The sequence below is a fragment of a genome, unplaced genomic scaffold, assembly GCF_019419815.1.
Source record: "Pyrus x bretschneideri cultivar Hongxiangsu unplaced genomic scaffold, Pyrus_bretschneideri_v1 Contig41, whole genome shotgun sequence".
Classification (NCBI taxonomy): domain Eukaryota; kingdom Viridiplantae; phylum Streptophyta; class Magnoliopsida; order Rosales; family Rosaceae; genus Pyrus; species Pyrus x bretschneideri.
Window position 1 is genome coordinate 2,194,715 of NW_025999735.1, and position 20,588 is coordinate 2,215,302.

The window sequence follows — 20,588 nt, forward strand, 5'->3', positions numbered from 1 at the left end:
CAGTATGCATAATTATGGTAATGCACATATATAAATATAATGCATATATGACAGGATATTTAATTCGTATTTCTTTTAAAATACGTTTCTGGGAAATACGTCAAGCATACGTATATATATATATATATACTGAAAAATAACTGCCCACTCACATATCATATCGACGTCTCGTAGGTCCCTGAGCCTCCCCTAGATTGGTTACATTCTTCTTTTGTATAATTTTCACCTATACAAAAAGTAACCAAATTGACGTTATTTAACGCACATACACCAAACATTCGTCCATAACTTTCTCATACGTTGCTCAATTTGGGTGTATAAATATACCACGGTGATCTACACGACGTCACGAACGCGTGACAATTTTCAGAACTCAATTTGGAGCTCTCACGCGCCCCCACGCGCCCTGTTCACGCGCTGCCCACGCGCGCATCTTCTTCCTCGCGTCGCCGGACTGGTTTCGCCGGAAATAGTGTTTTGCCGGAATTTCTGGGTAAATTTCAAAGTGTCATAACTTCTTCATTTCTTAACCATTTTCGACGTACTATATATCAAAATGAAGGTATTGACGAGACGAACACATCCATACCTGTCTCGACCCCTAACTCGCCGTGGTTTCGCCGGAAAACCCCTCGAAAGCTCCGGCCAACTTTGACCACGATGATCCCGACGTCCAAACTTCTCCAACGAAGTACTCCGAGGCTCCTTGGGACCTCACTAAGACATCTATGAGCTTCAAAATCCCAAAAACAAGCTAGATTAAATTCGCATGAACAGTGTTCAAAACGGATTACCTCGAATCGACGCGAAAACGAAGGATTTCTCACCTGAAAATGGTATGGTTGTACTCGTACGAGCTTCACGAGTTCGATGGTGTCCTTAGTTTCTTCGATCCATCAAGTTTTGGGTGATTTGTGTGTTGTCCGTACGTTTTTGAAGGAAGAAGAAGAAGAAATAGGAGTACGGGAGAGAGAGGGAGAAAGAGACAGAAAATAGACAAAGGGTGAGGGAATCCCGGGAGAGAAAGAGAGTGTATGAGTGTGTGTGTGGTCTTACAACACCACACAACACAAAACTACACGTAAAGTAACGAACTAGGGGGTAAAATTGTAATTTCAAATGTACGTTTCATTAGTTTCGGGACGGGATGTTACAACCTACCCACCTTAATAGAATTTCGTCCCGAAATTCAAAACAACCAAATATAACCCCTAGTGATTGAAGAACAATCTAGGATACAAATCCCTTATCCAATCTTCTGTCTCCCATGTAACTTCCTCGACTGACTGATTTCTCCACAAATTCTTTACCAATTACACTGTCTTAATTCTCAATACATTCTTTTTCCAATCCAAAGTCGTCCTTGGTTCCTCAACCAGTCTAATCCGGATTAATTCTCAATAGTTGCACCAGAACTCCATGTGACGAATCTGCCACCTAGTGACAACACATCGAAATATAATACATTATGCACTTTAGCCAATTCTGAAGACATCACCACTTGTATGCAGCTTCATCGATTCCTTTAGTGGTCAAAAACGGTCTGATGTGTTTAAGACTTATTTTGTCTCCTTTCCAAACCGTATCATACTTTTCTAAAGTGAAAACTTCAAAATTATAAGATCATCTACGTTAAACATTCGATTAGTGACATGTTCAACTCTTAATCTCTTTTGCCATTCCTGGTTACTCTCAGGTTAAACTTAATCACCTGAATACTTTGAGAAAACTCATCCATAGTTTCAGGGCCTACCAAAACTCTTTCATGATCGAATCTTCTCTATCCAGAAGCATTTCTTCCACAAATCAGCAAAACTCGACACATTTCATGGTCCTTATGCGTTACATCGGAAACTGCGCAACCAACATACTAAAAAAAAAAACTCAGCAGTTCCGTAACCCAAATCTCTTCTCCATAAAACATATAAGTACTGTTGCACTGTGGTTGTTACTCAACACTGGAGTAAATGTACTAACTTAGTACATTGATCAACTATCACTTCAAGTTCAATCATAACCATCCTCAAACTCAGCAATCTTTCTTTTTCCCTCCTTTCTTTACCTTGGTTAATTCTTAACTTTCTTTGTTAACCATTTGAGTCTTGAGTACGACCTTACTAAAAAGACTTAACTTGAAAATTAGCAATTACAACTTCTTCTCAATCTTCCCTTCTCAACTTTACTTCAGTTGATTTCCAATCCACAAGAAGACAATCTTGGCAAGCGTGCCAGACATTAATTCTTACCACCGTCTTTTCACCAAGTGCATTAGCTAGAACAATTTTACGATCACCCTGGTCGTACAATCATGTTCATTAAACAATTCAATCCACCTTCGCTGCCTCATATCAAAATCCTTCCAAGTAATGGATATTGGAGACTTTTTGGATTCGTAAAAATCTTGCATTCTTACCAAATATAATGTCTTCATAACTTCACAGTAAGAATGGTAATCATGACTTCCAAATCACCAGTAGGGTAATTCATTTCATGAGGTTCCTTTTGTCGTGAAACGTATGTAATCACCCTAACATTTGCATCAACATGCATCCCATACCATTCAAGAAACATCACTAAAAATTTATGATTACCACTATTCTCTGGGAATACTAAAATACGTGCATGAGTGAGGAAATACTTCAGTTGTTGAAACCTTTACTCATAATTATCATCCCACTCAAAACTTAACCTCTTTTCTCGTCAATGGCAAGGCAATGACTGAAAAATCTTTCACGAACCGTCCATGATAGCTTGTTAAGCTAGGATAACTCCGAATCCCAATCACGATTCGTGATTGTTCTAAATTCTCAATTTCTGCTACCTTTTAAGAATTCATTTGAATACCTGAAGCAGATATAATAGATCTCAAAAATGCTACTTGATTCATCCAACATTGGCATTTGCTAAACTTAGCATATAATTGACGTTCCCTCGATCTTTGCAATACCAATTTAAGATGTTTAGCATACTTTGCTCTAGTCTTATCAATCTTTTCAATAGCAACAACAAATCGGTCTAGATATCATTGGAATACTTCATTCATCAAATTCATAAAGTAGTAGATGCATTCGTCACTCCGAATGGCATCACCAAAACTTGAAATGACCTTAACGAGTCCTGAAAGTTATCATAAGGGCATCCTCACCGATAATCTTCAACTAATAATATCCAGACCTCAAGTCAAACTTAGAAAATATACAACCACCTAGAAGCTGATCAAACAACCATCAATGTGAGGTTACGAATAACGGTTTTCAATTGTTACTCGATTCCATGGTCTATAATCAATGGATAGTCTTTAAAGTCCATTTTCTTTCTCACCAATAAACTGGGGTTCCCCCAACATAATGTACTAGGTTGAATAAAAACCTTTATCAACCAATTTCCAATTCTCTTAGTTCAAAAGGCAACATTCTATAATATATGGTTTGTACCTGGAGACAAATCCATAGTGAACTCTACATCTTTAACTGGCGGCAATCCAGGTAAATTCTCAGGGAAAACGTCCGGTAAATGTTTGACTACTCCCACTTCTTCCACACTACTAGAAGTGACATCTTTTAGCACTACATGAGATAAGTATCTTTGGCAGCCTTTTGATAATAATCTCTTTGCTCTCACAGCATAATTAACGGTCTGCCTCACTTCACTTTACATACTTACAAAAGTAATCTCTAGTCATCCAGACCGATGGAAAATAACATATAATCCATTCAACATTCGGCTATAAACATAGCTCATACTCTTTCATTCTAATCAACTCAGCCCTCGGCTGTATATATAGCTCATAATTAACTCATCATATCATGTATATAACATAATATGCTATAGAATAACATCGAAATCCACAATCTAATGAAACAAAAATAGCTGGCAACAATACATACTCTACTAATACTGAGCACTCTGAATAAGTACGATACTAACATAGGATAACCTATCGGTTTACTTGCTTAACGAATCCACGAATAAGTTATTAATATTACGGTCTGCAGCCCGCAATACTGATAAATCATCGTTGTCTCGATAAGTAAGCAACAACTCTCGAGGGTGTAATATTACTATTTTGCCACTCATTAGGAAATACATACACACGTCTCAACCGCGTTTAATTACTACTTTCTAGGCAATAACAATAATAACGTAAAATTTCTACATTAATAACAAATAGACTTTAGCTAAGTCATTAAGAATAATTATCGTACCCCTAATCAAATCCGAATAATTCTGAGTATCTTGCAGTGATGTGTGGTTAACACATCCCTGGGCTTGTTGTTGTCTCCCACAACCTCTATTAGTGTAAATACTTCGCTCATGTACACCACGACCTAACTGACCATAATTAATAGATCCAGGTACTTGCTGGATCGACGCTAGTTATGGCAAAGAAGACTGCTAAGGCTTCTGTTGGCTTTGGACATAATTTGCAGTTCTATGTCCCATCTATCCACTTGTAAAGCGTCCAATGCTTTCTTGCCTACATTCTTAAAGGTGTCCATTATTGTACCTACAGCACAAAGGTACATTTCTTTTACCAAAATCACCTTGTCTCTGAGATCTGGGATTACCAATACATCTATCACTTCGCCTCTGGCCAATGGCATTAAAACCTTTGCCAAAAGAACTAGAATTAGCTTCACTTCTTTTGAAGTTCCAAATCTTTCGAGGTTCTCAAGATGACTGGCCTTTATCCTTGTCATCATTCCTCTGATTCCCATTCCTTTATTCTTCTTCATCATTATCGCTGGACATAAACTCCGAGTCCTTAAGGCTCAACAACATCTTGCATACTCCTGGTAAGAATTACAATGGATAGTGGTCACCCAAAATACCATTGCCTTATGCCACCCAGCCTAAAACAATATAACACTTCAATCAAAATAGCAGCAATATTTGAATGGGACGAGGCAAGTCTGAGAACTTTCTATAATACTCATTGATCGTCAGCTTTCCTTGTCTCACATTTGCAAACTCTTGCTTTCTACCATCATAAGATGCCAAAGGAAATAATTCTTTTCTTTAAACAAATCCTTAAACAATTCTCAATCGGTTGTTTCCTTCGGTGACAATGAATTATACTCCTGTTTCCACCAGGATACAAGTTCATAACTCAAACCAGTTAGTCGTCTCAACCCTTCTGTCAAAAGGAAGATTCCTTTGACTTGCATAATCCAAAACATCTTTTCCAATTGGTTAATCCATCACTTTGCTCCCTCAGGTTCATCATTTCATAAGGTGATTCAAATTCAACTCATAACCCATCTTAAAATGTCCCTTTTTGATAATATACTGAATCACCTAAATAATAGTTTCCCCCCAACAACTAAATCAGGGAGACTAAGTTCCTCTAACTACGTGGTTTGCTACGAGGCGGTGTAGTTCTGACAGAATTCACTAGAACTTCTCAAGATGTCCAAGATTGAAACCTAGGCTCTGATACCAACTTGACACACCCCGTCCCGAAGGAGGGCATGCTGGCCGTCACGTGAGAATGACGTAACCATTTACACAGTACGGAAGCTTTAAAGATACAAATTCTAAGATGAAACACCCAAAGGTGAGTCCTAATTTTTGGCCATTCTGTCAGAACACCGTTGAATTTCCTCGTAGTCACCACACCTTTTCAATTCTTGAACCTGGAGGGGCGCAAAACAAAGTTGAGTGGGTCAGCAAAACGAACTTATTCAAAACCTTCTTTTCTCTTTTGAATATACTAACCCCTCGCCGTAAAACAAATATAGTTTCCCAGAAAATGAACATATATACGTATGTATAGATATGCCAGTCATGCTCAAAGATATATCATTCATGCTCATAAATATGCCATTCATGCTTGAGAATATGCCACAACAGAATCTCATAATCAAATATAAATGCTCAAGCGTAATTCACATCAATAACATATAATCTGGCAGCCGGGAGTCACCTAATGTGACATGTACCGCTGCATATAGAGCTCCAATCTCAACTCAACATCTGAATCTGCACACGAGTCGGAACCACCTAATGTAGTCTGTCCGACAGGACTGGGTGTAATATATACGCTCTAGTGCTACGATCACGTGAAGACTGTGCGAATAATCGCGGGTCACCTACGAGTCGGAACCACCTAATGTAGTCTGTCCGACAAGGCTTGCACCTAACTTGGATCCAAGGCGAGCGTGTGGTGCTGGTGAACATCACGTGAAGGACTGTGCCCTGGCCCTGGGCGGGAGCACTAACACCGGGGGTGCAGATTATGAGCTCTCTAACATCTCAAACTACTACTGAAATACAAACAGGAATACCACTTACCTGGCACTTACCTGTGCGTCCACAGCACCAAATACACATATATAAATGTATGCCACTACTAATGCATGTGATGATAGTATTTCAATCGTATTCCAAACGTATTTCGTACGTATATAAAATGTATTTCAAAGGTAGCTTACCTGGGCCTCCTCAGCACCATGCAACAGTATGCATAATTATGGTAATGCACATATATAAATATAATGCATATATGACAGGATATTTAATTCGTATTTCTTTTAAAATACGTTTCTGGGAAATACGTCAAGCATACGTATATATATATATATATACTGAAAAATAACTGCCCACTCACATATCATATCGACGTCTCGTAGGTCCCTGAGCCTCCCCTAGATTGGTTACATTCTTCTTTTGTATAATTTTCACCTATACAAAAAGTAACCAAATTGACGTTATTTAACGCACATACACCAAACATTCGTCCATAACTTTCTCATACGTTGCTCAATTTGGGTGTATAAATATACCACGGTGATCTACACGACGTCACGAACGCGTGACAATTTTCAGAACTCAATTTGGAGCTCTCACGCGCCCCCACGCGCCCTGTTCACGCGCTGCCCACGCGCGCATCTTCTTCCTCGCGTCGCCGGACTGGTTTCGCCGGAAATAGTGTTTTGCCGGAATTTCTGGGTAAATTTCAAAGTGTCATAACTTCTTCATTTCTTAACCATTTTCGACGTACTATATATCAAAATGAAGGTATTGACGAGACGAACACATCCATACCTGTCTCGACCCCTAACTCGCCGTGGTTTCGCCGGAAAACCCCTCGAAAGCTCCGGCCAACTTTGACCACGATGATCCCGACGTCCAAACTTCTCCAACGAAGTACTCCGAGGCTCCTTGGGACCTCACTAAGACATCTATGAGCTTCAAAATCCCAAAAACAAGCTAGATTAAATTCGCATGAACAGTGTTCAAAACGGATTACCTCGAATCGACGCGAAAACGAAGGATTTCTCACCTGAAAATGGTATGGTTGTACTCGTACGAGCTTCACGAGTTCGATGGTGTCCTTAGTTTCTTCGATCCATCAAGTTTTGGGTGATTTGTGTGTCGTCCGTACGTTTTCAGAAGGAAGAAGAAGAAATGGGAGCTCGGGAGAGAGAGAGAGAGAAGAGACAGAAAATAGACAAAGGGTGAGGGAATCCCGGGAGAGAAAGAGAGTGTATGAGTGTGTGTGTGGTCTTACAACACCACACAACACAAAACTACACGTAAAGTAACGAACTAGGGGGTAAAATTGTAATTTCAAATGTACGTTTCATTAGTTTCGGGACGGGATGTTACATTACACCCATATCAATTTTAATTAAATCATCAATATCGCTCTAAACCCAAATTTTCTACCTAAACTACTCTCACAAACCCAATTCAGTATGTAAGTTTATCTTTACACCCATTGATAAAATAAAAACACAAAATCGATTTTCTACAACTCATTCAAACGTAAAGAAAACAATATATCTTACATATTTGTCTCGTGTTTAATCATTCTTTTGTTGCATATTTCGCAACTCGTTTTCTTCACCTAACCAACCCAAGCGTTGAGGTATTCAAAATATATTTTAGTTTGCAGAAATTTAGCATTTTCTAATCATACAAAGTGTAGTGATTTAGAGGTTGAATTAGTGGAGAATTGTGAGAAATTTGGATTGGTTATCGTGTGGGTTTCTTTCGCACCTGATGCTCTAAGCAAATTATTGTTTCAACGAGATTTTACCAAGTATAATTACCCAATTCAATTATTTGATTTCAATTTTCTCTTCAAGTGATGGCTATTCCCTCTTAACAAGAAAGATTCAGTTTTGACATATATTTTTTGGGACACTACCAATAAAACTTGTCTCCAAGGTGATCCTTGGCAAAGATGATTAGCCATATATGTGGATCTTTGAAAAACCTAGAACATGTGGTGGCAGAGAAACAAAATACCAGAAAACACATCATCCACCTTTATTATCATTGATTTCAAGCCTATTTGTAGGCAGTATAAAACTGCTACTAAAGCCTAAAAATAAAGAATTGAAATCAAATAAAAAAAATTAACATAAATTGATTCATACTTTATTTGGAGGATCTAAAACTTCAAAATTATCATCCATATGTCAAAAGAGCTTATTTTTCTCTATAATAACATCTTAGGGTTTTAACCAAAACAAAACGTAACAGAATTATAGCGTGATTGTAAGGGTGTGATTATTGAATGTGGGTTTATTGGTAAATTTTGATTTTTATGTTTATTTCATCTTGTACTTGATGGTAATTACACACTAGGGCTAAAAAGACAATTCACAATTAAAATTTAAGTTAGATGTAAAATGAGGTTATATGGGTTCAAATAAGATTTCCCAAAAGCTAATGTCTCTCTTTTTTTCTTTTATTTATTTATTTATTTTTATCCAGATGTGGGTTTTCTGGACACTAAAATCTAGATTTGTTGATCAAAAGATTCAAATGGTTAGGATCAAAATATTATTATGTTTCTCAAAGTAAACCATCGCATACCTAAATTTGCCTAACCATAAGGAAAAGATGCCAAAATGGAAAAGTCACCAGACATCGTGATGAACTCTGAATTAAATCCTAAAGATGTCGTGTCATTGGATGAGTCCAATTTAGATTTTTACTTTTGTCATTCAACTAACTAGAAAACATGGACCGCCATCTTTTGATAAAGTTAGTCTTAGTTTTAACTATTTGGACCATGATTAGGATATATATTTAGTGTGCCGGATATACGGCGCAGTACACCAATTACTCATTTACTAAGCCGTAATCAGAATGGCTCATTTACTAAGTCATAATCATAATGAGAGGATTGAATTGATGAAGAGGAAATAGGGTGGAATCACAATTAAATTCCTGTTGAAGATTTTCTGAAATCAGATTAGAAATAATATTGAATTATATAAGTTGTTTACTAATTCACATAAATCAGAATAAAAATCAATATGATTACTAAAATTGAGTCGGCGGATGAGTTGAAGTGAATTGGTGGTCTTGCGGGTGTCATCGTCAAGGTGTAAGGGTGGTGTCGTGGTAATGGTCAAGGTGTAAGGTGTAAGGGTGGATAGGTTGTCGCAGGAGGCAGTTCTGGTGACCATTGGAGTTGGGTCGGGGAAATTGGGGATTGGGATGGCGGGTCAGATTGGGAATGGGTGTGGAAGTGGAAGCCGCGGAGGAAGAGGAGATGAAAGTGTGTTTGGGAAGGGGTCTGGGGGAGGATGGTTTGAGGATAAGGAGTGGGATAGGAGAGGGAGGTGTTTAGGGTAGAGGGAAGTGAGAGGGAAGGTTCTGCTGGGCAGTGGCTGGTGGTGTTGGGTTAGTACCAAACGCAATCTTGAAATTTTAAAGACATGTGAATGTATAATGGGGAGGAAAACTTCATCCCGATTTGGCATTTCCCTAATAACCTAGAATTCAAATACCAACGAATTGTAGGGAAGACAATTATTCCAAATTTTGGAGTTAGATTTCAAAATTTGCGTGAGTGAATTTTTTATTTCTCAATATTTGATAAACTCTGGAGTATTCTGTAATCAAAATTCATTTTTGCTTTTTGATTTCGATTACCCTTATATAAACGCGTCAGAAGTGTAATAATATAATTGGTTGGAAACTTGAAAAAAATAATTAAACTAATTGTATTATGACACTTGTTGTATCGAACTGTGTTCCAATACACAATTTTCTCCATGACTTTTTGATGATTAAATAATTGGCTTTAGCTAGAGTTAGACTATTCCAGTCTCAAATCATGCATAGCCACGTGTTCCCATAATCAGCCAAAATTATCCGCACGGTAAAGTTCCCAATCGCATAGTTTCACAAAAAAGAAAAAAAAAAAATGTTCCTAATCACATGATTATCGTCAAACCACTGCAAAGACGACACAACGCTTACGCCTGTAGCTTCCAGATATTTTATTATTTTATAAAGTTGGTACTGACCAATTGCTACACTGATTAGGATCTTATTCTATTGTGTTTCAAGTTCAAACTCGTTTGGTATAAATCTAAATAATTTAACCTCCCCATGCGATTGTCACTGCTCGTTTAGAACTATTTTAAAAAGCACTTTAAGCTGAAAACACACTTTCAATTAAAAGCATTTAACCTTTTTAATCAAAATATATAAGTACTTCAAATCATCTCTAATCCGTAGGTTAAAAACTAAAATTTTTAATCTAAAAAATTTAGGTTTTAACTCAAAAACAGTTTTTTTGTCTCAAAGGTTATGGGTTAAAATTTTAGCTCAAGATTATTAAAGAATGAATTTAGGCTAAAATGATTTTTTGGTTTTTTTTTTTTTTTAATTATGTAGTTATCATAATTTATTTTTATGAACATTTTACCTTTAAAATATTTAGATTCCAAGAAAGGTTGAAAATTCATTAAACCGACCTCATGAAACATGTATTTATACAGTTTTTTGGTGAATTTTGATTTAAATATTGTTTTAATTGTTTCATCAGTTGGATTTAATTGTGGGTCGGTAGATATTTTCTTACAGTTATCTCAACCGTTAGATTTAATGTATTTAAAAGTTTAAACTTGCCCAAATTTTAGGTTTTAACTCAAAACTTATTTTAGACCCAACCATTGGAGAATGATTGAGTTAGTTTAAAACCTAAATTTTGGTGGCCCAACCTTTTAATCCTGGTCTAAATTTTGAGTTAAGTTTGTCCAAATTTTAGGTTTTAATCCAAAACTTATTTTAGGCCAACCATTGAAAAATGATTAAGTTTGTTCAAAACCTAAATTTTAAAATTTTAACCTAAGAGTTAGAGATGGTCTTGTAAAAAAAAAAAAAAAAACAAAAAACTTAAAACGCTAAGTTATTTTAAAGGGTAAATTGCCAATTTATTTCCTGAATTATCACTTAAGTAAAAATTAGGTTCCAAAACTATTTTTTCAAAAAAAAATTAGTTATTGAATTATAAAAATCTGCTAATTACATCCCTAATATTAGATTCGAAGCTACTATATTTAATTTTCCTTCAATTTAAGTTACATTACTTGCATGTGATGCACATTAGAGGGCAGATTGATAATTTTATTATAAAACAAGTGTATAGAGTTAACTTTGGAGGGTACATTAGAGGTTAGATTTGCAACCTATATGAAATGTTAAAGGCTTATAGGCTAGAAAATGACGGTATTACACTCTAAAATATGTCAAGTAACTTAAATTTAAGAAAAACTGGATAAAATAACTTTGAATATAATAATATGGATGAAATTAGCAATTTTTAATGAATTTAGGAACTTATTTTACTAAAAAAATTAATTCAAAGACCTAATTTTTACTGAGATAATAATTCAAGTAATAAATTAGCACTAAACTATCATCAACCAGGTGTTATTTTAAACCTATAGTGCATTGTAGTCTAGTCGGCAAATTTCCAAAAGACAATTCAAGGGAGGGAAGACAAGTTGCTTTCCAATAAAAGTTTCGAACTGTTTGCTTAAACACCAATCCTCCTCTCTTTCTCTCTCTTTTATCAGAGCTTCTCAGCCTCTAATTTCCCCACTCAGATATTTCCTCCGCTCTGTTTTTTCTAACTCCACCTCCCACGCAACTAAATTTACCCACCACCACCTCTTCACTTCGATCACCTCTCTTCTTAATGGATTCCCGTTCATCATCCGACGGTCACAATTCGACTCCGGACTCACCCTCTTCCACCTTCTCCTCCTCCTCAGCCGTCCATCGCGCTCTGCAACTCATCCAATCCGACGACCAGGACTCCAAGCTCCAGGGCGCCCAGGAAATCCGGCGCCTCACCAAGACCTCGCAGCGCTGTCGGCGCCAGCTCTCCGACTCGGTGGGCCCACTCGTCTCCATGCTCCGAGTTTGCGACTCGCCCGAGTCCCATGAATCGGCCCTACTCGCCCTCCTCAACCTCGCCGTCAAGGATGAGACGTACGTACCCCGAACTCTTTCTATTTTCTTTTTAAAATAATAATCTTCTTTTTTTTATCATGGAATTTAGTGACTATAGTTTCTTGGAAATTGTGTATGGATTTTCTGGGTGGAATTTTCTTCTTAGGATTCCTAATTTGGCGAAAAATATCAATATTATAATTAATTTATAACAGAAACAGGTTCCGTATATCAGATGTAAAAATACAATTGGTTTGATGTCCGATACACTAAAAAATTATCTCATCATTTAGTATCCTATTCCGAGTTCAAAAATGTTTTTTTTTTCAACTTTTAATAGAGATGAGATTCATATGTGTTAATCGATCGCACCTCAATTAAAGATATGTTACAATTGATGGTAGCACTACTCTTCGGGATTCTCTTTTATAAATTTTTTTTCTTTTTCTCTTTTGCGTTACTATCTTTTCTTTTTATCTGATTGGTTGCTGAGAAAACAGTAGGGAGCAATATACTAAATTGTCGGTCAGATTTTCATTCAAGATGACTGGTTCTGGATTTGTCAAAATAAATTTCATTTGGGTTTTATTTAAATGGGTTGATACTTAATGGTTGGTTATAATTAGGTCCACAAAGTTACCAATAAGATAGAAATAATGCAATCAAGTTATGCTTCATGGGTTTGGATCCCATCCGGATCCAAATGATGGGAATCTTAGAGATCCTTACATCTTAACCATTCATTGTACATAGTACGGTCATAAATTATTTGAAATTTTTTATTTAAAATTAATTACAAATAGTACCTGACAAAAACTGATCGCACGAACGGTAGAATATGATGATCTCTAATATCTCCACAAAAAGGAGTCGGAGATGATCCTCATCCATGCTCCATTTTCTTATGGAATTGGAAGCTATGCCCGTTTGGTTGCTTATAAAATAGTATTCTGGTATAATTGCTTGAACAGTATTGAAATTAAAGGAACACATATAATACACACATATATTATATTTGTATGGAAGTGGAGAGATTTTTTAGTGTGATGGAAACATAAACACGGTCTGGTACATTAAGTGTTATAATATAAGTAGTTGAGTACTTAAAAAAATTCAACCAATTGTGTTGTAACACTTGGTATACCGGATTATATTTCAGCCACGATGAAAAATCTCCACCACATGATTAAGGGGAATTGTTTTATATTTGTAGCAACCAAAAGGAACATTAGAAAGTTGAAGGCAAATAAGAACCACTCAAAATATTAAGAAAACAAATGTGATTGCTTTGTGAATTATGATAGACTTGTATTGAAAGGAATTGGATGCTTCAGGGTTCGAGAAGCCCGTAGGATCCAAGGAGTTGTTGCTCCCTTTTTCTTTGCTTCTTACTCTATCTCCTCCTTTTTCTTATGAATTTTACGGCCCAAGTTATCATATTTTAATTAAAAAAAATTTGTGTAGTGGGGAATAAGACAACTACGTATACCTCCTTCTTAATCTTTTTGCACGTGTATTGGTTGCTTTCTTTTTCTTTTTCTTTTGTTTTTAATAATGCTTTCCTTTTCTTTAGTCCAAATATAAATCACACTTTTGTAATTAAATAAAAAAAAAAACATTTCTTTTTTTTATTCTTTTGTGGTAGTTGCACCTAAATGGGATGTAACTAAGCGCAAACGTGGTTTAAACCAGCGTGCCCTTTTAATCCTGAGTTTGAATCACTTTCATAAATTAGGGTTAGTTTAGAATAGAATATGGCATAGTCTAAGCAATTTGAGAAACAGGCATTTATGCAAGTGATATAAATGAAATCACATTATGTTTAATGAAATTACTGGTTGAGCATATTTCCTTTCAGATTGAGAGATGGTTGGATAATTTGAATTTTATTTCTGGCCAGGAAGGCCAAGTCTTTTTGTTGTTTTTGGTAAATCATGTTAATTCATCATTTATTGTGTTCTTTCTCATTGGATTTGTGCCTTTCGATTAGTTTAAACCTTTTTGGTTTCAGCTTTCTAGATATCCCTGTCCCTTGTGTTGTCTTAACATTTACCCAGCTTTTGTTTCACTTTCTAGATGCTGTAATATTTTTGCCACAATCTTTGTGTTTCTGCTGCTGATTTTTCTTCTCAATATTTGGTCTCTCAGGAACAAAATTAAGATAGTGGAAGCTGGTGCTTTAGAACCAATAATTACTTTCCTTCCATCACAAAGTTGCAACCTTCAGGAGTATGCTACTGTAGCTCTACTCACCCTATCGGCTTCTGCCATCAACAAGCCAGTTATAGGTGCTTCTGGTGCCATTCCTCTTCTCGTCGAAATCCTTAGACATGGAGCCCCACAAGCTAAAGTCGATTCAGTAATGGCGCTTTCCAATCTCTCCACACACCCTGCAAACCTTAGCATCATTCTTGAAGCAAAACCAATTCCGTCCATAGTTTCCTTATTGAAACCCTGCAAGAAATCTTCAAAAACGGCTGAGAAATGCTGTGCTCTGATAGAATCTCTGGTGGGATTCGATGAGGGCAGAACTGCCCTCACATCTGAAGAAGGCGGAGTGCTAGCAGTGATTGAGGTGCTTGAAAATGGATCGCTCCAAAGTCGGGAGCACGCTGTAAGTGCTCTACTAACAATGTGTAAAAGTGACAGGTGCAGATATAGAGAAGCGATCCTTAAGGACGGGGTAATCCCTGGACTTCTTGAGCTGACAGTTCAAGGCACGCCCAAGTCTCAGACAAAAGCGCATGCGCTTTTGCGCTTATTGAGGGACTCTCCGTACCCCAGGTCAGAGCTTCAGGCAGACACACTGGAGAACATTGTATGCAACATCATCTCTCAGATTGACAGTGATGAACAGTCCAGTAAAGCGAAGAAAATGCTGGCCGACATGGTTCAAGTCAGCATGGAACAAAGCTTGAGACATTTACAGCAAAGGGCTCTGGTATGCACATCAACTGATCTGCCTGTCAGTACTTGCACCTCTGAAGTTTCTTTGAAATGAATGTTTTCGTTTAATTAGCTTCATCTTTCTTGCACGGGTCCTGTGAGATAAAATTTCCATACTGTACTAGAACAAAGAACAAAGAATGACAGAGTAAAATGATGCCAGTCCAGGCCTTTGTTTGTGAAGTCGGGTGACTGGTAAGTGTGAATAAACTGGAAAATGTATGAGAGATTGATAGAAAATATATGTTTTTATTAGTTGGTTTGCAAAGAAACTGTTGTATCCCTAAGTATAATAATGTTAGCGAAAGCTTTGCATATATCTCCTTTGTTTACTTGACATATGAGGCTTCTCTGTTAATTGTTCGACGGAACCCATTCGAGTAGGTATATGTCATTGCGTCGGATCATTCATCGTTTGTGTTTTAATTTTGTTGTATAAGAATAAGATAGTGCTTAATTAAGGAGTTGAAATATTAGAATCCAACCAGACCACCTCGATCTGTTGTCCAATACCATTTTTTTTTTTTTTAATATTTATTTTTTGTGTTGGATTCACAAGTACTTTCTCCAGCATTGAGCCGTCAGTAGCCCTTCACCTCCACATTCATGGATCCACCTAGGGAAGGGCAAAATAACCGCGGGCATGAATAACTGCGGTTATTCGTCCATTTATATTTAACGGTTATGTTTATGTGTTACGGGTATAACTATTTATTCATCAACTTAAACGAAAGGAGTGAGTATGGTTATTACTATTACCCCCGTGGGTAGAAACGGGTACCAGGCCGAGTACATCGCATTGCTCATACAGTCGTTGATGGTGGCCCACTTATTTCCGTACTTGGCGAGCCTCGTCCATGATCTCATCCTCCTCAGGAGTGAAGGCCCGTTGCTCCACCTCCGGCGAGATCTGGTTGCACCACTGATGCACCCGGCAGGACTTACCCGATCGTCCTGAAACCAACTTGTTTATCACTGAAAGGTTGCGAGCGCCGTGGCGGTTAACGAGTTGCCGTAACTTCTCGTCGTCGTCGGGGCTTCACGGACCTTTTACCCGATCCAATTCTCTCAGCTACATCACGGAAGACTGCATTGATACCTATTCTCGCTGATCCATATAGAAATCCATAATTCTAGCTAACTCTAGATAAAAATGAAGTCAAAATTCAAAAGGAGATAAATAATCTACAAAATTGGAGGGAGAGATTAGGAGAGGCGGTGGATGGAGGAGAGAGAGAGTCTCTGCCCTGAGAAGCTTAACAACAAATATAAAATATTACTTTATTTTCAACTTGTAAATATAAACGGGTGAACGGATATTGTTAAATAAGTATGCGGTTATAGTTATGGTTATCCGTTTATAAACAGTTATGATTATGAGTATACTCATTTATGAAATTATCTAACGGGTAAATGGTTATGCGTGTATTAATATAAACGGTTATTGGCAAATAATCACGATAATTCGCTTGCTATAACCGTTGTTCATCCCTAATCCACCCTCCCAAGTCCCAAGTCTCTCTTTGGATAAAATTTGTTTTAATTATTCACGTGATTAATTTTATACATGTGTTTGTTTATTATTTTGTAAGAGAAGAGAAGCTTACTATTGAACTTGAGCAGGAGAGGAAAAGAAGGAGAAAGAGGAAAATTGTGGCAATGGCGATGCCGGCGGTGGCAATGGCGAATATTTTGTTTCTTACATTTTGGTTTTGTAACAAATATATATTTATATATTGTATTTACATATTCATTTTCTGGGGATGCATTATAGATATGTCTTTGTATATTGATGATGTGTTGTATTCTGTTTTTGCAAGGTGGTAATGTTTTTTGAATTTGATTTCCTAATTTGGTGTGCTTGGCTTTGCTGCTCTATAGCTTTTCGACAAAACAAGCTCACCAAATTCGAGAATCAAATTCAAAAGAACACTACCACGTTACTAAAATTGAATACATATCATCTATATACAAAGACATATGCATAATGCATGCATATAAAATAAATATGTAAATGCATACATATATTTGTTGCAAAACAAAAAAAAATACTAAACAAATCATTTACCATTGCTGCCGTTGTTGCCACCATTGCCACCGTCTTCTTATTCCTCCCCTTCATCTTCCTACTTTCCCTCTCCCTCCTCCTCATCGATGTGAAATAGCTAGACAATAAAGACACACCAAATAGTAGAGATAACTTCCGTCGACATGGTGCAGGACACCATAGCCTAAGTGTTGGAGATCAGAAACCAAACACAAATTATAGCTTTATCATACGAACTCTATAGAGTCGATAGGTTTGCCAAAATGTATCTTTCGTACATTGGCAAACCTATTGATTCTACACGAGTCTAATATGATAAAACTAGGTTGTGTTTCGTTCCCGGTCTCCAACACTTTGGCTATATATATTGGCATCGTGCACCATGCCGATTGAAGTTACGGTTACCATTTGGTATGCCATTTCTGTTTATGAAAGTATTTGTTCTCCATCATAAAGTGTAGAGTGGTATATATCGTAGAAAAACACACACTAAATTCACTCGTTCACCCTTTCATACTTTCAAAGCTCTCCAAAACTCACGCAAAAGAAAAAAAAATTCAGTCAATAACTTAAAAAATCAGGTATTCTGCATGGCCTAGCATTTTCAGAGTCGTGTCCGGCCGGTCAATGGCTTGGCTTGTGAACTTCATTCTCTCTTTCTGGAAATTTGGACGCACATGAGCAATTATAACCATTAATCCTGATGTAGTTAGTAACATTTGCTTATTATTTATTTAATTAAGTCCATAAACATGAGCTTAATTTAGCTTCCAAGACATTGCAACAATGGGGCCCGAGTGGCACACACTGCTCACATTCCACCATTCATAAGTGATTTGTAGAGCTTAAAATAATCCCAAAAATTCTAGAGGCGACGCGTGAACTTTTATTCAAAAAAGACAAGATTGCCCTCAATAAATGGGCAGGCTTCTCAGATGCACCCACGCCTAACTCACATCCTTGAAAGATTCAGCAGCTGAATACAACTGCCCACAGCTCACCTACCCTTGACAAGGAATTAAAGATAAGGATTAATTATCCAAATCCTATCTTTAATACATTCCTAATTGAAGATTGACTCCAATCAAATAAGTAATCCTAATTTAATTCAATCAAGGATTATTACCCTATTATCTCAAGATATTATCTCCTATTAAATATCTTGGGAATATTTAGAGAATATTTCTCCATTAAACCCTATATGGCCGGCCCTAGCCCTATAAATACCTCACATTCTACCAAATTGAAAAAGCTTTTGCAACCCTAAACAGTCTTAAACACTTTACTCTCTCAGAGAAACTAACTTAGGCATCAAAGATCCGTTGACCTAACCCCCCTCCCTCACCTCCTGGGTATGTGAGATTTAGGTCTTTGATCAAAGGTGTTGATTGTTTTGCAGGTGCATTTTTGTCAAGATTGAAGACGGCGGAAATTTGCATCCACATGATTGATCTTGCAAAAATTTTAAGTGTGCTAAAAAACAGTCTAGTATACCAACTTTGATAATGCAATTGATTGAATATTTTTTTTTTTAAGTTTCCAACAAATTGTATTATTACACTTGGTGTACCAGACCGTGTTCCTCACCATACCTAAAAATATCTATTGATCTTGAATATTATTGGTTCTTTGTTTGATAGTGCTGCCGCAACGACATTAAAAGAATACAATTTCAAGTACGAATACAACTACGAAAACACCGCAATGGTCAATGGGCATAGCCCGATTCTGCATTGTTTGGGCTTGAGTTGATGGTTTGCGGAAACAATGAACATAGAAGGAAGGCCTTATGAATAGAATGGATAAAACATTATTGAGAACTTTAATGAAAAGCTCCCGGTATTGTTTACTTTAACGAAAAATTATATTTTTACACTAAAAAGTCAATCCTGGTACTATTCACTTTACCCTTTATTTTGTCCTTATCGTTAAAACTCAAAGTTTTCAAATCCTTTTCATTAGTTTTCCTAACGTTCATTATATCCAACGAGAGTTAAAGGCATAAATGAAAATGTGTTCAACATAGAGATATAAGATGAATTTACTAGTGCCACTTAGTACTATGGTCTAGTGATATTCCTCTTTATTTGTAAGGTCATCTCCAACCGAAGGCTGGTCAGAAGACTCGTTTTAGCCATCTGGCCCTCCAAGAAATTAATATTTTAATGAATAATGCATGGCCATATTTCTTACCTTCTCCAATCGAGGGCTAAAAAGCTATAGGGCTCGTTTTAGTCCTGTCACAAAAAATTGTCTCCAACTGAGGGTCAAAGGGATATAGTATGGAATATGGAGAATTGAAATAAAATGAGGAAATATAGTATGAAATGATGAAAAATATGTGAGAAATGGTGTAGGTAAAAAAATTAGAAATTAAAAAAAAATCGAAAAAAAATAAAGAAATGAAAAGTGGGATGGGCATAAAAAAACAAAAAATGGGTTGGGACAAAAAAACAAAAAAAAACTTAAGCCCTAAACCCTAAAGTGGGCAGGGGAGATGGAAAATAACAAAAAAAATGAAAAAAAGAAATTGGGCTAGCCAGCGAGCTGGCTGGCTGGTTGAAGATGGCTAGCCGGTTGACCCTTTGACTATTTTTTGTCTAGTGGGGCTCACGAGCCCTTTGCCCTGGCCCTCGGTTAGAGACGGTTTTTGGGTTATTTTCGGCCATCTGGACCCTTCGGTTAGAGATGACCTAATTGAGAGATCTTAGGTTTGATTCTCGTCAAAGGAAAATTTGAACCACATTATTGTTAACTCATTGCGAGACTAAGTGCACCCCCTTTCTCTTACTGTAGACAATATTATTTGTTCAAAGGTGAATTTACTTGTGAAGGAAACTTTTTCATTTGCAATCCCTCCAAAAAGGAGATATTAGAATGGAGAAGTTTATTTCTTGTCTGATACCTTCTTACCTTCTCAACATAAAAAAAAATCAACTTCCTTCGCCTTTAATGTACCTCAAAGTTGGAAGACATTTATTCCAAGGAAAGTGTTATTAGCACTGTAAAAATCTCATTCTACAATTCTCACAAGTGTATTTTCCTTTCCAAATATAGAAAGTTTGGAGTGTAGAATGAGATTTTTGAAGTGCTAATAACAATTTCCTATTCCAATTCAATTATAAAGCCCAATGATGCCAAAATGCCAAATAGAAAAGAAAAAAAGGGTAGCCACTTAGTACTACGGTCTAGTGGTATTTTTTTTCACTAGTAAGTAACAGGTTTCATGTTCGATTTTCGCTAAATGCGAATTTGAACCACATTATTGCTAGCCCATTGTGAGGCTAAACCTACCATTTCCCTTTTAGTATGAATAATATCGTTTGTTTAAAAAAAAAAACCCATAATATTAGGACTTTTAAAAAGTTTTTCCTAATAAAAATGA

At 36.7% G+C, this 20,588-nt stretch overlaps 1 protein-coding gene across 1 annotated transcript; it reads left to right on the plus strand.

Moving 5' to 3' along the window:
• Positions 1–11,851: 11,851 nt before the first annotated feature.
• LOC103961020 (U-box domain-containing protein 4) lies at positions 11,852–15,473 on the plus strand. The gene is made up of 2 exons (XM_009373522.3): positions 11,852–12,249; positions 14,359–15,473. The coding sequence occupies exons 1-2, from the start codon at positions 11,954–11,956 to the stop codon at positions 15,209–15,211; spliced, it is 1,149 nt and encodes a 382-aa protein (XP_009371797.2). The 5' UTR covers positions 11,852–11,953; the 3' UTR covers positions 15,212–15,473.
• The last annotated feature ends 5,115 nt before the right edge of the window (positions 15,474–20,588 follow it).

Bases quoted from the DNA above. Each gene is read 5' to 3' on its own strand.
- LOC103961020 (XM_009373522.3), top strand. From the start codon at position 11,954: ATGGATTCCCGTTCATCATCCGACGGTCACAATTCGACTCCGGACTCA. The intron at 12,250-14,358 runs GTACGTACCCCG...TTGGTCTCTCAG, and splicing joins CTCGCCGTCAAGGATGAGAC to GAACAAAATTAAGATAGTGG.